This window comes from Myotis daubentonii, chromosome 5 (genome assembly GCF_963259705.1).
Source record: "Myotis daubentonii chromosome 5, mMyoDau2.1, whole genome shotgun sequence".
Taxonomy (NCBI): Eukaryota; Metazoa; Chordata; class Mammalia; order Chiroptera; family Vespertilionidae; genus Myotis; species Myotis daubentonii.
In genome coordinates, this window is record NC_081844.1 from 12,339,673 (window position 1) to 12,357,547 (window position 17,875).

Sequence of the window (17,875 nt, forward strand, 5' to 3'; positions counted from 1 at the left end):
AGGGGCCTTTAGGGGAACCTTGCCGGAGTCAGCAGCCCCTGCCTTGACTTTTCCAAACAAGTCCGAGCCCCCAGGTGTTTTACTGGAATCTCTATGCTTAGTCTTTAGACATGACCTTGTAGAAGCATGTGCTTTCTCAAGGATACTTACCCTGCTGATAGTATCTAGAGCAGGGGTGGGCAAACTTTTTGACTCAAGGGCCACAATTGGTTCTTAAACTGGACTGGAGGGCCGAAACAAAAGCATGGATGGAGTGTTTGTGTGAACTAATATAAATTCAAAGTAAACATCATTACATAAAAGGGTACGGTCTTTTTTTTTTTTTTTTTAGTTTTGTTCATTTCAAACAGGCCGGATCCGGCCCGCGGGCCATAGTTTGCCCACGGGTGATCTAGAGGTTAATTTTAGTTCAAACTATTGCTACAATAAAAGCCTAAGGAGGCAGGTGAACAGGGCTGTCTGGTTCCTTTAGCCAGGCAGTCCCTTAGCCCTCTCTTTCACAGAAATGTGTGTCAGAGTAATCCATTCATCCATCATTCAGGGTCTGCTGGTCAGTCCTGGCACAAGACCAGCAGAGGCCCTTCCTCCCCTGGCTCATTTCACTCTACAGAGCCTCACCAATGGGCTCCCTCCATGACCACCATCCAGCACCAATAAGCTCCAGGGGCAGACACCAAGAACACCCCGAGGAGGCAGGTAGAAGAGCCTGGCCTGGAGTCACAAGATCTAAATTCCAGTCCTGGTTTCATCACGAATTCACTGCCATTATTGGGTATGGTGCCCACGGGTCTGTCACTCTGCCCACCTGCACACCAGCTGTTTTCCAGGCTCTCCTCCTGCTTTCCTCTGATCTTTCACACAAGTGTGCTGAGTATCAGGCCAGGTGTGCAATGTGCCAGGACAAAAGCAAGAAGGCCTCCACCTCTCGTCTCGCCAACCCTTTCATGATGCTGTTCTATCCACACTGCTTAGTTGGGTGGAAGAGTCCTGCCAGGGGGAGCGGCCCACAAGCTCAGCATGGTGCTGCACAGGAGGAATAGAAACGTCAGGAAGTGGTGTCAGACTCTGATGGTCACCTTGAGTCATGTGAAGTGGCAGCTGTGGCGCTCTCTCAGAACCACTGCCAGGCCACGTGTGGGAGGCTGCCCACGGCCGCTCATTCTGGAGAAGGAACCTCATGATGGGAGCCCCCAGTCATGAACTGATTGGTACGGTATACAAAGCTGACCCCTTGCCTAGAGGTGGGTCAGCTCTGCAGTGTGGTTTATGTTCCAAAACTTCTCCTAAACTTTATCTGAGACTACATCCTTGCTCAGCCCCAGCCCTTCCTCCTCTCTGTCCTGCTCCCCTCTCCCTTCCAGCTTTTTCCTGAAGAACAGTCTTAAGTCACTTTCACAAGAACATCTGCCTCTGGTCCTGCTTCCAAGGACTTGGTCTAAAACAGTGTGCCTTTAGTGCGTTGAAGGCCCGAGCAGGGTGTGGGCATGGGCTAGAAGGGGTCAATGGGGGTTAATGGGGGAAGGGGAGGAGAAGGGGACATCTGTAATACTTCCAACAATAAATATTTTTAAAAATAATAAAAAGAAAGAAAACACCCGGCCAGCTTGGCTCAATGTTTGAGCATCAGCCTATGAACCAGGAGGTCCTGATTTGATTCCAGGTCAGGGCACATGGTTACAGACTTGATCCCCAGTCGGGGGCATGCAGGAGGCAGCCAATCAATGATTCTCTCTCATCATTGATGTTTCCGTTTCTCTCTCTCTGTCTCCCTTCTTCTCTGAAATCAATAAAAATATATTTTTTAAAAATAAAGAAAATGTAAAACACAAGCATTAATTGCCAATTTAATTTATTCAGTATCGTTCAGTTAAGCACCAAGGGTGACAAACATGCCTTCAGGGTCCAGTTAAGTAATGAAAGTAAGTAGAGTGGGCAAGGTGAGGACTTTGTCACATGGAAGTGGCCGTGTTGTTTAAAGAAGGAAGCTGTGGGCCCTGGCACAGGTGGCTTAGTTGGTAGGAGCGTATCCATACACAAAAGGTTGCAGGTTCAATTCCCAGTCACATCGAAGTTTCTCTTTCTCTAAACTCAATAAAAATGTCCTCAGGTGAGGATTAAAAATAAGAGGGAAGCTGTGGGAATATGGGTTTAAGATGGCCAGATCTTCAAGTTTTTCAAGAGAAAGTGCCAATGGGCATTGCATATGAAATCTTACAATTTTTAAATGTTGGCAACTAAGTCAATTTTTAAAAAACACTTCGATTGCTCAAAATAAATGCAGTTCAGATATAATCCAGAATCTGTAAGTTTGCAACCTGTATCCTGCACTGTGTAAAGTACAGTCCTGTGTACTATAGGAAAAATATTAGAAATGGTGGCAGCCTTCAGAGTCATAAGCTATTGGTGTCGGAGGCCAATTTACACAAAGAAAATATGTATATATACATCTATAATATATATGATAGATGACACGAGGTATTTTTGTATTCTTGGTGTTTTTAATTGCAAGCAACAGAAACTGACTGGCTCCTTTAAACAGAAAAGAAACTCACGAGAAAGATATTGACAGGATCGCTGGTTGTAGGTATAAATGGAATCCAAGCTCTCAAGCTGCTGTCTTCCAGCTGGCTCAGGAGCTGTGTATTCCATGGTCACTGTTTCATGAAGCCGGCCACTCTGGTTATTGGGGTCCACAACAGAGCTAGCAAATCTGACAGCCAGTTTCTTCTTTTGCTGAAGTTAGTCCCTTGGTCAGAAACAAACAAACAAAAACCCCAGTGTGCCTTTAACAAATGAAAGGAAAATGCCATGGATGGGTAAACCATGGATGGGGCCAAACATGTATGGGAGTACGGGAAGTAAATGCCCAGATTCATTCTGAAAAAAGAAAATAGAAAGGCTTCCACAGTCATTTGTGGGGGAAGGAAGCAGAGAAAGGTCGGCTTCCTGTTTGTCCCTGGAGGGGAGTAAACTGAGTCTTTCCCTGGTATTAAAACCCAGTTTCCTGATTCATTTCCCAAGCATCGCGGGGTGAGAGCTTCCAAAGTAAGGATCCGTTGCGTTTTCTTGAACAGCACCAGCCAGTAGCTCACCTGACTCATGCAGGGGCCCCTTCAATGAAACGCCAAGAGTGAACGTGATCCTTTTCCTTTTAGAGCCTAGGCTGGTCTGTTAAGAGTCCAATTTGAAAAGGCTATAGAGGCCAGCACCAGCCAGTCGCCCAGCCCACAGTGGTCTCTCGAGTCCCAACTGGGGTGACCTGGGGAAAGTCCTGCCTGACACGAAGCCCTCTTGGGCCCATGCACTGCTCTCAGGCACGTCAATCGGGGGCCGGAGCATGATGGTTAACAGCACACATTCTGGACCGACATGCACACGTTTTATTCTTGGCTCTGCCTCTTGATGTCTGCGTGGACCTGCCTTAGTGTTGTCCTCACCTGTCAAATCAGGGGCTCACGTGTTATTAAAGGCATTGATACAGGGAATGAGCTGAGATGTGTTCGGCACATGGAGAGGATCAATACAGGTTAATTTACTGTTAGCATAATGCATAACTGCTCATTCGAGGGCACTTGGGCCACCACCGTAAGTGCTGTATGTATCTGAGCAAAACACTTAAGCACTTCCAGCTCTTAAACTCAAGGTTCAGTAGGAAGCCCTGCCTTTAAAGCCATTTCCGGAACTAAAACTGAGTGAGTCAATGCCTGCTAATGTCAACTTTGAGCTCAGTATGCTTCCGGTTCCAGGCCCTGAACTGTAATTGTAACCGGACACTTTCTTCACTTATCCATACAAGACTTGTGATGGGTAATTTTGTTTCAACTTGACCAGGCCACTGGGTGCCCAGATATTTGGTTAGAGGCTTCTGGTGTGTCTGTAGGGCATTTGTGTATGAGATTAACATGAGTAGGTAGACTGAGGAAAGCAGACTGCCCTCCCCAATGTGGGTGGCTCTTGTCCAATCCATCAGGGCCTGAATAGAACAAAAAGGTGGAAGAAGGGAGAATTTACTCTCTGCCGGACTGTGTTCAAGCGGGGACGTTGGTCTTCTGCCCTCAGACTGAAGATTCACCACCCACTCTGCTGGGTCTCCAGCCTGCAGATGGCGGATCATGGGACTTCTCAGCTTCCATAATCACATGAGCCAATTCCTTGTAGCAAGGAAGATTAGGTAGGTAGGTAGATAGATGGTAGGTAGGTAGGTAGGTAGGTAGATAGATAGATCTACTACTGGTTCTGTTTCCTCTGGAGAACTCTCACTAAAAAACAACTACTACATGTCCATCAATCAAAGACACTGAAACAGGGATTTGTTAAACAAACAAACAAACAAACAAATATTCAGGTGTGATTCATTTATTTTTAAAGGGAGAAAGACAGTAGGGATAAAACTCTGGACATCCCAAGGCAGTATGTTTCATTGTTTTATGGTCTCTCTCCTTCCAAAGGCTATGTCCTTACCAGAGATGAGCTCTTGCCACCTCCCTGCTACCATGGCAGCCAAGCATTCACAGTTGAAATTAACTTTCATTTTAAAGGCAGAGTATTGAGTGCAGGAGGGACCCAATGCCCATGGCTTCGAGTAGCCAGCTCTTCCTTCAAATCCAGGCTCCATTACTTACTTGTTGCACAACTGAATCCTTACCTAAATGATTCATTCTCCTCCGTATGATAACACCTCCATTTCTTTTTTATTAATTTTTTAAAATATATTTGATTGATTTTAGAGAGGAAGGGAGAGAGAGATAGAAACATCAATGATGAGCATCATTGATTGGCTGCCTCCTGCATGCCCCCTACTGGGGATCAAGCCTGCAACCCGGGCATGTGTCCTGACTGGGAATCAAACGGTGACCTCCTGGTTCATAGGTCGACACTCAACCACTGAGCCACACCAGCTGGGCTGGTGATGCCTTTTTAGATAGGTATGATTCTTGAAAGAAAGAATTAATAAGGTGGACTTCATTAAAATTAAAAATTTCTGCTCTGTGAAAGACAATGTCAAAAGAATGAAAAGATAAGCCAGAGACTGGGAGCAAATATTTGCAAAAGGCTCATCTGATCAAGGAATATTATCCAAAATACTCAAAGGACCCTTAACATTCAACAATAAGAAAACTAACCTGGTTAAAAAAATGGGCCAAAGACCTTAATAGACATCTCACTAGAGGAGATACAGATAGCAAATAGGCATATGAGAAGATCTATATCATATGTCATCACAGAATTACAAATTAAAACAACAAGATACCAGTATATACCTATCAGAGTGGCTAAAATCCAGAACACTGGCATCAGCAAATGCTGACAAGAATGTGGAACAACAGGAACTGTCACTCAGTGCTGGTGGGAATGCAAAACAGCGCAGCCACTTTGGAAGACAGTGTGACAGCTTCTTACAACTAAGCACACTTTTATCATGTGATCCAGCAATTTCACTCCTTGCTATTTACCCAGATGAGTTAAAAAATTTAGTTCCACACAAAAACCTGCACACAGATATTTAGAGCAGCTTTATTATTTTCTTTTTTAAATAGCAGCTTTATTCATAATTGTCACAACTTGGCAGATTCCTTCAGTAGGTAAAACAAACTGGTACATCTAGAAAATGAAATATTATTCAGGAATTTTAAAAAATGAGCTATGAAGCCATGAGAAGACATGGAGGAAACTTAAATGCATATTACTAAGTGAAAGAAGCCCATCTGAAAAGGCTATCCACAGCATGATTCCAGTTATGACATTCGGGAAAAGACAGTAAGATCAGCAGGCCCTGGACAGTGTGCCTCGGCTGGAGCGTCACCGCATATGCCGAAAGGTGGCGAGTTGGATTCCCAGTCAGGGCATATACCCAGGTTTCAGGTTCAATTCCCTGTCGTGGTGCGTGTGGGAGGCAGCCGATCTCTCTCTCTCTCTCTCTCTCTCTCTCTCTCTCTCTCTCTCTCTCTCCCCCCCCCCTCTCAAAAATGTAATAACATTTTTTTTAATTAAAAAAAAAAGATCAGCAGTTGTCAAGGATTGGAGGGAGGGAAGGATGAATAAGTGAAAAACAGCATTATTAAGGCAGTGTAAATACTCTGAATGATATTATAATGGTGGATACATCATTATACATTTGCCCAAACTCAGAGAATGACACCAACAGTGACCCTTATGTAAACTATGGACTTAGGGTGATGATATGTCAATATCGGTTCAACTGTAACAAATATACTACTCTGGTGGGGGTGTTGGCAGTGAGGAGAGTATGCATGTGCAGGGGTGGGGGGTATGTGGGAAATCTCCCTACCTCCACTCAATTCTGCTGTGACCCTAAAATTGCTCTAAAAAATGAAGTCTACTAAAAATAGTATTTTAAAAAGTGGTTAAGATGGTAGATTTTACGTTATGTGTTTTACTACAATTTAAAAAAACCCACTCCTCTGGTCTCAAAGAGACTAATCAAACTTAAAATATTTGATTTGCTTAAAACAGGTTGGAGCGAGTTTCTTACACCACCATTTAAGCCGATAAATACTGCCTTTAAAGTGGTTTTTTTTTTTTTTTATAAAAGCATGTTTGCAAGTACGTCCAACATTTGTAATTACAATGCCACACCATTTAAAAAAATGTTTAAACAATGTTGTCAGGTGATGGCTTAAGCATCTTAAACTGTCTCTGATTGAGGCTGTTTCCAGTCTTCCTCAGTATTTTGTTCTTAATATAAAAAATAATATGAATAATATGAAATTGTGGGAATTTGGGGGACAGGTGCTCAAACTGTTCTGTATCTCGCTCTTGGTGGTGGTTGTACAACTGTATACATTTGCCAAAACTCCCAGAACTGGGTCTGGCCTGTTTGACTCAGTGGATAGAGCATCGGCCTGTGGATTGAAGGGTCCTGGGTTCCATTCCAGTCAAGGGCACGTACCTCAGATGCAGGCTCGATCTCCGGCCCTGGTTGGGGCACAAGCAGGAGGCAATCAATCAATGTGTCTCTCACATCAATGTTTCTCTCTCTGACTCTCCCTCTCCCTTCCTCTCTCTTTAAAAGTCAATGGAAAAATATCCTCAGGTGAGGATTAAAAAACACACACCCAAAACTCCCAGAACTGTATACTAAAAAGTTTTATTGTATGTCATTTAAGCCTATTTTTTAATGGAAAAATAAGTTATTTGGTATTTTGCTTTGTATTTACCCAAATGAGTTGAATTGCAGATTTGACCCAGTTGTAAAATTCATCTCTTTAAGTGCCCCCAAAATAATCCACTTAGTCTTTGAGACAAACAAGGCAGATTTTACTGGAGATTTGGTTTGGGAAGAAGAGATTTACATTCCAAATCCTTCTCAGCTGAGGAGTTTCTGTGGCCTCTGTCCACTTCTCCACTCTTGTCCCTTAGGAACCTACACGGACCCCAAATGCTTCTCCCTGGATTATGAGGACCCGTTTACCTCTCTGCCTGTGCCCTCAAATCACATGCCAGGAGTAATTGTCAAGTGTTGGATGTAGCTGCAAACATGCCTTTAAACATCACTCTGCAAGTAATATTTATAGGTTTAATGGTGTTGAAAGTAAACACATCATGGTGCGCAGAACAACTGTCCGGCGGGCAGTATCCATCGGCCTCACAGAGCATCAGGGGTGTGGAGGCCAAGGATGCCGGTGAGACCTCTTGAAAAGTGACAAGAATTAGCATGTCAAAACAAGAACGGAACAAAACTGCGACCTTGCAGCCCTCCTTTATCTCCAACTTCTCTACTAGATCCTTCTCTTAAGTTTTTAAACATGCTCAAAATCTGTTCCATCTTTTAGAAGAAATCCCCACCCCACTCTCCCCCCAGGTATCACCCTGTGTCATTCCTGTCCTTCATGGCCACATTATCTAGTAAGGGCTGCCCCAGTTCTTCCTCTTCTCACTCCAAAAGCACTTTCCTGGCCCTGGCCCCACAATCTTCTAAACGGGCTTTGGTTCTGGTCAATAATTTCTATGTTGATGAAAGCAGCCAATGCTCTATAATGCTCATTTAAATGGATCTTAACACATGAAGCGCCATGTCAGTCATCGGTGACTGACACTATACTTTCCGTTTGGACCGCGTCAGTCTCCTGCAGCCAGCATATCGGTGAAATCGGATATCGCAGGCTAAACAGAAAGGAAGACAAAACGTGTTGAAATAACACCTGGCCCTGAAGAGTCCCCATGCGTGGCTCTCCTCCCCTCTGGCTCTCCCTGTCCATCCCCTTTTAGCTTCTCCTCTGTCCACATCTTTCCGTGCGGTTCTCTAGGCTTCTCCCTAGACTACTTCCTTCCCTTTCACTCTCTCCCTCTACACCATCTCCTCCATTCCACCGCTTCATCCACCGTACTTTTGCTGAATAAGACCAGAATCTGTTATCTGCAGCCCAGCTCTTTCCCCTGAGTTCCAGACTCATCTATCCAGTGGCCTTGTCTGACGTCTACCTGGTAATCTCATTCCGGACCACTAGACAGGCCACCGTCAGGAAACGGAACCATCATCTAGTAACCACCGAGGGGTGGCCCTTTTCACATTTGGTGACATACCCCGTCATTTATTTAACTCTATTGATGTTACTTCCTGGATATTTCTCAAATCCCGATTTCCCCCCATCTCCACAACCACAAACTTGATGGGTCATTCCTCTTTCATTCTTGTCCTTCTCGGATTTTTGAGTTTAAAAGAGAGATGCCTGCCCCACTGGCGTGGCTCAGTGGTTGAGCATAGACCTGTGAACCAGGAGGTCACGGTTTGACTCCGTCAGGGCACATGCCCGGGTTGTGGGTTCGATCCCCAGTGTGGGGCCTCCAAGAGGCAGCTGATCAATGAGTTTTATCATTGATGTTTCTATCTCTTGTTCCCTCTCCCTGCCTCTATGAAATCAATAAAAAATTTTTTTTTTAAATTATGCCTGTTGGCCCTGTTTAAAATTCTTCAGTAACTTTCCCAAACTCTTGGAATGAAGCCCATAATCGTTAGCTTGGCCTCCAAGGCCAGCCCAGTGTTTGCTGCCTGCCTGTCCAGCTTCTCCCCAGCTCTGTCTCGTCACTCGGATCTGCTTTCAGCTCCTCGCACGTTTTTCTTTTTCACCTTCTGAGCAGATGCTGCTCCCCGTGCCTGGAGTGTTCTCCACCCTTTCCCCTTGCAGCTTCCTGCCTCTCCGCTCTCAGGGCTGGGTCCAAGGCCACTTCCTGTGCTGCCTCACACTGAAACCCCCATGCGACAGGCTACCCAAATTTTCTTTACTCTTAACACGTATCGTAATAATCTGTGCAATCCTGTTTACTTTCCCTGCTAGACGGAAAGTTCCGTGTTTGTTCAGTCGCAGATATTTATCTTTCCTTCTGGCGACACAGCACTTGAACTTTCTATGCTGGCAGAATTAACCACTTTATGAATCCTGGTGGGAGGGGCAGGAAGGGGCAGACCGCGCCCCCCTCACTCCCAGCCTCTCTTGTAGGGAGGACATGAACAATCCCCCAATCGGCACATTGTGGGAAGATTTTGATGCAAGAACTGGCAACACAGAAGGAAAAGGTTGGGACGCACTCCTCTCCTTCGGGCAGAAGTGGTGGCGGCGGCTGCAGGGTGGGTGAGCTCCTGGGGCAGAAGCAGCTTTGGTGCTGGCTGCCAAGTGAGGTCCTCGGAGAATTGAAAAATGCACTGTCTGGTGTTCAGCAGTTTCCCTCAGTTCTGCAGTGGCTCTCGGCCCTCTTCATGACTGTCACTTGTAACCGGCTTTTTAATAGACCCCACGCGCATCAGGGTCAGCCTACACCAGCTACCATCGCGGGTGCGGGAAGAGTCCCTGGCATGCTGCACGTACACAGTGCATGTTTGCTGATTAGAAGAATGCATGAAACAAAAGGGTACATGTGCTTTTGTGGAATGAAGACCCCTTATTCTTACACAGAATAACTTTTAAAACTTGCATCCACCTGACATTTAAATGGCAAAAACCACAAATGTCAAACTGAAGTTTGGAAAACACTGCATTAGTTGATATTGGAAATTCCTTTAAAATTGTGTTCACTGCATTAATGTGCGATTTTTTCCCCCCACCAGAAAAAAGTCACATCCATCAAAGAATAAAAGTTGACTCAGCCACCAGGGAGCATGCATTCTGTTAAGGACGTTTGAGTAAAATCCAAAGGATTCAGAAGCTGTTATAGGAGGGAGAATGCAGGCGAGACCTCCCTCATTCATTTATTAAACTTAGATTTTCGCTTCGGTAAAACCAAAAGAGCAACTACCTCAGATGAATTGCTGTGAGAACTAAAGAATGTGAGAGAGCAGAAGTCAATGTCTGGTCCATGCCAAATGTTTCCATATTCCTTTTCCGCCTTGCTCCTCATCTAAAACAGTGATTTATTAAATTACACGGCTAAAACAGCAAAGTTTAAGAAACCACTGGTACTGAGTTTTTTCATGCTATTTTGAACTTGAATTACACCCCCCCAAAATATGGATTCTTTGACAGGAACATTATAGTATTTGTAAAAGCAGATATAAAAATTAGCGTTCAGAAATGGTTGAAGTGTATGGATTTTCTTTTTCAGATTTATTCGTGATGCTGAAGTTAGTGATGCCCCAATGGATAGCTTGAAGCTTAAATCTATCTTCACACAAGCGTTATCAATGTTGCCAAATGTAACAGAACATGCACGCTGACAACACTGCCTGTGTCTGATCTGATTCCATTATTTGCCAGATCTACCATGAGGATGGTTGACAAGTATTTTCAAGAACAGTAATTATTGTAGAAGTTAGAAGCTGTGATTTTCAGGATATAAATTGACACTTCAGAATTATTTCAGAAAAACTTAGAAACCCTAGATGCTTCATTTCCTGCCATAAATGTTTGGGTTTTAACTTTTAATGACTCCAAAAGTCCTTCTCCCCCTTTCCAAGATTAATGTCCCCCCTGAGTCCATAATACACCTTACTTCTGCCAGAATCTCATTCCATTATTTATCTGTTCTGCATAACTTTAACATTTCCTTTGCACTCTCTCCTTAGCCTACAAACTTACTCCTTCCTCTTATCCCAGCATTAGAGGCCCAGTGCACAAAATTCGGGGGTGGGGGGTGTCCCTCAGCCCAGCCTGCACCCTCTCCAATCTGGGACCCCTCAGATTACGGGGCAGCCTGGGCAAGTGGCTTGTGGTTGTTTGCAGGCTGGCCACACCCCCATTGGGGTGGGGATCCCACTGGGGATGGTGCCAGCCTGGGCGAGGGGTTGGGTCAGCCTGGGTAAGGGGCTGAGGGCTGTTTTCAGGCTGGCCATGCTCCCCAGCAGGAACCTTCACCCCAATGGTGACATGGCCAACCTGGGTGAGGGGCTGAGGGCCGTTTGCAGGCCCCTCCTTCAGCAGCCGGCCAGGGCGGGCAGGAAGCTTGGCTTCCTCCATCGCCAAGGGCAACCCAAGCCTCTCACCCACTCCAGTTGGCTCCATGGCTTCTGCCATCTTTGTCCCACTAATTTGCATACTCATTCCTGATTGGCTGGTGGGCGTCGCAAAGTGATGCTTAATTTACATATTTCTCTTTTATTAGTGTAGATAAGCAAATGATCCTACCGTCTCTCTTTAAAATCCTCTCCCTCACTTTCTTTGTCTCTATACTGAGAAAAGCCAACACTTGCTCACTTGCTACTCATTCATTAACCTAATTACAATCTTCTCCAGGTCCCGTCAGAAAATGCTCTTGCCAAGTTAAAAAACTTCCCTTAACCTCTAACTTTGACAGGACTGATTGCCGCCTCCTCTTTGGGGGGTTCTCCTAAAATACTCACTTTTTTTTTTTTGCTTCTCCTCTGCTCTATCTTCAAATGTTAAACACTTCACTGCTATTTGAACTTTCTTCTTTCCTCATGTTTAAATCTTTAAATACTGTATAATATATACGCATGTGTCTCAGTGTTTCACTTCCACTCCAGACCTTTCTCCCGAGTTCTGGTTCTATACAAGAAGTGGTTCTATTCAGACCAGCTCAATGCATTCAAAACAGAAACTCTTTCTCTCTCCTTATCATTCTACTAGAGGCTGGTGCATGAAAATCCATGCACTGGAGGGGGTGCCTCAGCCCAGCCTGCCCCCCTCACAGTCCGGGAGCCCTCAGGGGCAGGAGGCAACCTGGCAATCAGGGGAAGGCAATGCCCCATCACACCTCTGCTGCTGCCACTGCCAGCAGCGCAAGCCTCGGCCAGGCCTGGACCTGAGCCTCAGGCGGCCCTGGGGGGGCTGGGGAGCTGAGGGGACTGGGGGACTCCGGAGGCAGGCGCACTGGTGGGGCTGAGGGGACTGGGCGTCACCATCTTGTGGCTGTGAGTGCCGCCATCTTTGAGGGTGTGGCAGTCAATTAGCATATTCCCTCCTTATTGGCTGTGGGTGCCGCCATCTTTGAGGGCAGGGAAATTAGCATATTTGCTCCTTATTGGCTGTGGGCACCGCCATCTTTGAGGGCAGGGCAGTCAATTAGCATATCCCTCTTTATTAGATAGGATTCCTTCTCCGGTCCTTTCTCAGTTAATGGCATGGATAATGACTCAGGCTCTCCTCCAACCCCCACCACCATAAAAGAGCACACATGCCTTCTTCCTCTCTTAGTCATCTTCCCACCACTGCCCTTAGCTTCGCGCCTCATGCCTACATACCTGCGCTAGGGTCACAGCCCCTTCTTCGTTGCCTACAGAACGGAAGGCTCTTGCGTCTGCACTTTCCTTCACGCCTTCATAACTGTCTAAAACTTAAGTCTTTAACCAATTCTCTGTTTTCAGTAAGCCCCTCGAAGGCATTCCACTGACTACACACAAGTAAGCTCAACTCTAGAGGCCACGTACATTTCGATTTGGTTCAGCAGTAAATTACACTTTCAGTCTCCTCTCCACAGTGTTTTCCAGCCACACTGAACTTTATGCTATTTCTGGGACGTATTTTCTCATGCCAGTCCCTGCAGTTCCCTTCACAGGCATGCTATGCTCTCCACTCCCTTTTGCACCTGTTGGGCACTTACTTGTCTCTCAATATGTCACCTCCTGTACGAATAAGGTCCTGACACTCCCTGGCAGAATAAGAGCTCTGAATGCCAGTCACATCGCACTTCATGCCCTTCTCCAACCATCACACTGTGTGGTGCCCGCTCCAAAGCGCAGGCCTCTCCCGGGCAGGAGTGCCTTCCCTCCCGCAGTGCTTGCTCGGACAGTCAGGCTCCAGGACTTGAGGAACTCAATGGTATAACTGTTCCCATCTCCGCTAACTCCCAGGCAACACACATGACAGAAATGGTACACAAACAGAAACGGTTTTGTGAGAGCTTTAATGGCACAAATGATTATAGCTACAAGTTATACATGTATTGTAAACGGTATATAATGATACAAAGTGCTAACTAAATAGATGAAGAATGCAGAATCACTTTGGCTCAGTTAATTCCAATAATTTCAACAACTGGTTCACTTAAAAATTCATCTGCCTGGCTAAGTCTTCAATTTTTAGAACAGTAAATATTTGTACTGCAATCAAAGTAACTTGTTGCACTTTTCAATGTGCAAATTTGTACAGTTTCACTCTTGACTCTATTTATAAATATTTTAAGCCAGTTTTTATCACACAGTAGAAAAACGAAGCCTGCCTTTTCATCTCCAAGTTGTAAACAGGTGTAAAGCTTTTTAAACATTACTCTTAAAATGTCAACTCTTAATTGTTGGATTCTCCTTTCCAATCACATAATCTGTTTCTGTTCAACACAAATCTGGGGAGGAGCATAAATATCTGTCCCATAAGCTAGTGCTACCAATAAACACTGCATGATTCCACCTTATAGAAATTCTACTGTGACCGTGTAATAAACAGGACAAAATTTCACTGGTATTTTTAAGAAAAAGGGCAAAACTAAATTTATTTTCAATGTTGAAAAAATATCATTAATATACCAAGTTCAATCATACTGATAGAACTGTTACTGAATTTCAAAAGAGAGCGATGCAGTGCCTGTACAAAGTTGGTCTTATTTTAATAATAATTTTGCTTTTCCCTCCCATAATGCCAAATTATATATTATAGCAGAGTAATTATTTAGTTCTCTTAATTTTACCAGCTTTTCCAATTTTATTCAGGCTTTTCAAAATCAGTGGATCATCAAATTTTTGTTCTTCCCAAAGAAATTTAAATATGAACACTTGAAATAAATAGGTTACAGAAGACAAATCAAGTGTTACCAGGTTTAAGAATAACACAGAAACAAGGTATAATAAAAAGATGTCCAAAATTATTTAGCATACATTGCTAGAAAGAAACATAAAGTAAAATAATTCAGAAAACTATTTTGTATATATCATCTCTTTCTTAAAGATAGCTAGCTATATTCCTGAAAAAAAAGATAGTCAGAAATTATTTTTTTGTTACTCGGTACGTTATTTTCCACTACAACACAAATTTTTAAAAACTTGATGTGAGAGAGAAGAGTTAGTTTCTGCAAACTGGCAAACCTGGTTGTCAAAGTGTTTTTATTCAAGTCAACCTGATGTACTTTATTTAATGAGTATTTTGCTAGTTTTAAAATTAACAATGGTCTCTAAATATTCAATAGTAATGTCTATATCATAAACAGTAATTATTTATATATAAAACATATAATAGTATCCTTCAGAGTCATGCTATGTGTTTTGAAACCCAATAAATCTACTTGAAATAATTGGTAATCCTGATGCTTTCTAACAATTTGGTCCTAAAGCTTCACATTTTAGAAACAAACACACAAAAAGTATGTCATTGAAGGAAGTTGTTGAGAGTTCTGGAACGTGAGGAGTTTAATGTATCTGAAAAGATGACTACAAGAGAGAATGACCAGTGCCTGCAGGATCACAGGAATCACCGTGGGAAGATTATACAGTAAACATTAAAAAGGAGAGGTCAGAAAAAAACAAATGGCATCTTTTCAGAACTGTGTCAAATGTTCCCACAAACCAAGTCTGTTTTCAAAGCTGCACAAGTGCTTGGAATAACTCGGAAACAATTACCTGTGGAGTTTAAAGGCTTCCGAGTGTGCGTGATCTTCCTGAAACAATATGCCAATATTTATACCACAAACTGGACCTCATTCCAAAGCCTCTTCTTAGAAAAAAAACTTTTTTTTTTTAATTTAAAGAGAGTCATGAAAAATTCACATGCAGCTAATAAACACAAAAATACCCAAACACACACACAAATCCCAAAAGCAATTTCATATTTCTAGGCCTGAGACGTTCCTTATCAGAAATAAAGATTCTACACCATAGAAAAGACAGCATTACAACCTACTAGTATTAAAATCTGCTGATGTATTTTAGTTCTTATTCTATTTCATACCCATAGACCGTGTCCTACAAATTAAAAGGTGCCATTAGGAGGTTTAGACAAAGCTGGTTTAAAATAAATGTTTATTGCCCAAGGTATTTTTTTCTTGTGTCTTGCGTGTTTGTTTGTTTTTCTTGTTTCCTTTTTTAATAACTATAAATTCAAGCTTAAGGAAGCTTGCCTTTTTCTTGAAAAACGAAACAACAAAGCTTTTACGTCATTTGCTAGTCTTATCTTGTTTTATGAGCGAGATGGTAGTCATCTTGAGAGAGTAAAATTTATACCATGAGTGATTCTGGTCTAAGTCTGGTGGCACTAAAAGGAGACGATAGCATTATTGACAAAATTATTATCTGCTGGTGGCATTTGCGGAAAAGAAGCCCTTGCAAATTTCTAAACAACAGTAAACTCTGTTAGGAAAGTCTAAAGTCTTACAGGCCCCAAGAGAATGAGGTTAGTAAAATGCCTCAACAGAGTTTGAATAAAATACTGAATTTGAGAGTTACTGGAGCTTGGATATGTAAAAATAGGACTGTAGGTTGGGTCATGCTTACAAGGGTCTCAAGTTCAAATAAACTACTGTGACAATACACCACTTCACAGGGCGCACACGTTCCCGGGGCTCCTGGCCTTCAGTAGGTGCTGGCAGAAGATGTGCTCAGTCGCTTTCCAATATAGATGCTGAAAGGAAACAAGCGCACAAGTTCACGGGCTGCGGAGCTCTGCACCAGCGCCTCCACAGGCTCAACTCTAGTAACCACCAACCTTTCAGTCCTTACGAAAGGCTCAGAAAGTCTAAGTGCCCAGTTCCCTAGCTCCCTCCCTGAAATCCTCACTGACTTACTAAAACTAGTCTCCTGCCAGCCAAACTGGTTTAATACGATTACGTTTTAACCCATTAGGCAGGCCTGGCCAGCACAGGGGCAGTGACCAGACAAAGGAGAGCTGAGGGAACAGGCCCATCACAGAGCAAAGCAGAGCCAACCTCCCTTGGATTACTCCTTCGTGGAGACAAAAAGATTCCACTATTTTTATAGATTGACCCTTCAGATACAAAATATAGTAACATATCAAACTATAAAGCTGCCAGTGCTTTACTTTAAGAGGGCTCTTACTAACAGTTTAACTCTTAAGGCTTAAGAGCCTAGTATTACTTTTCTATGCAGAGCAAATATTTTGCCCTTAAATAACATAAGCCGAAGGGAAGTTAAAGAAAATATGGAATTAGTCCCCACCTCCCCCCGCCGAGACTGCCAACTATTTAAAATTCTTTTTTCTACATTCACCTAATAACAACAGTTACACTTACGCCAGCAAGAGAAATAGTCTGGGTTCATGAAAGGAAGAGATACTACAGGGTACAAAAACCAACCTCTTGAAGGCAAATGAACTACTGTGCACTTAATGCTGTGGGGGAATTTCAACTCATCAACCCCTGCCCCCACACCAATCCCATACAACATTCACACACTCCGTTCCTCCACAAACACCTTCCTGTGCTGATGTGATCACTGTCCTCAAAAGCAGACCATGCACTCAGAAAGACAAAAGGGTGTGTGGAAAAGCCATGCACGTTTCCATGGTCATGACTATGAACATCTCTCTGGTATGCTGAGCTCCTTGATCTAAGGGATGATGTACCTTTTGATTATTATAAAGAGAAAGTGACCCACTGGACATGTTTAAAGAGAATAAAAGTTATGTCTTGGAAAATAACAGCTAGTGTTTAACTCCTAAAATCTTTCAAAATCTATTTCCTCAATTATTCAAATCAAGAAAAAAAAAAGAATTTAAAAGACATGCCTGAAAAATTAATGAATTATAGGTAAATGTGGGATTAATTTTAGAATAATAAATAAAAATGCTACAAAAAGAAAAAACAACAACAGTATCCTCAAACAACTTACCAGTTTTACTCAAGGACTATACAATAAAATGGTGTATTGTCCCAGCTGGGATGAAAAAAGTTCCCATCAGCCCCCAAATTTACACACTGAAGATTAGTTTAAGATTTAAATCATCTTGAGTAATTTATAACAACAACAACAAAACCCAAAAAAGAAAAAATCAGTCATAGATGAGAACACTTAAAATGATCACTTTGGCCCTAGCCCATTTGGCTCAGTGGATATAGCGTCAGCCCACAGACTGAAGGGCCCCGGGTTCGATTCCAGTCAAAGGCACATGCCTGGGTTGTGGGCTCGATCCCAGTGTGGGGCATGCAGGAGGCAGCTGATCAATGATTCACTCTCATTACTGATGTTTCTATCTCTCTTTCCCTCTCCCTTCCTCTCTGAAATCAATACAAATATATTTTTTAAAAATGATCACTTTGGAAATTAATATGAACAACCTATTTTTCAAATAAGAAAAAATGCCTGTAAGTATACCAACCTTAGTAATTCTTTTAAACTCACACCCTATTTGCACTAAAACTTTAAAAGCAAAACAATACAAACAACTTTCACATGTATTTCTTTCATCTGGAAATAAAATATGAGGATAAAATGAGCAGGGAAAAAAAACTCCAAACTGTTATGAAT

At 43.1% G+C, this 17,875-nt stretch overlaps 1 protein-coding gene and 1 long non-coding RNA gene across 2 annotated transcripts in view; both read right to left on the minus strand.

Annotated features, from left to right (window-relative positions):
- Positions 1-1,727: 1,727 nt before the first annotated feature.
- LOC132234696 (uncharacterized) lies at positions 1,728-11,708 on the minus strand. The gene is made up of 3 exons (XR_009452916.1): positions 9,988-11,708; positions 2,553-9,579; positions 1,728-2,082 (listed from the first exon to the last, which is right to left on the minus strand). It is a non-coding gene; the product is annotated as an uncharacterized LOC132234696 (long non-coding RNA).
- A 1,587-nt stretch (positions 11,709-13,295) lies between these two features.
- BNIP3L (BCL2 interacting protein 3 like) overlaps positions 13,296-17,875 on the minus strand; it is a 31,242-nt gene continuing 26,662 nt past the window's right edge. The window contains exon 6 of the mRNA XM_059695941.1: positions 13,296-16,013. Coding sequence (XP_059551924.1) covers positions 15,965-16,013 — 49 coding nt within the window. The 3' untranslated portion in view covers positions 13,296-15,964. The remainder of the gene's footprint in view (positions 16,014-17,875) is intronic.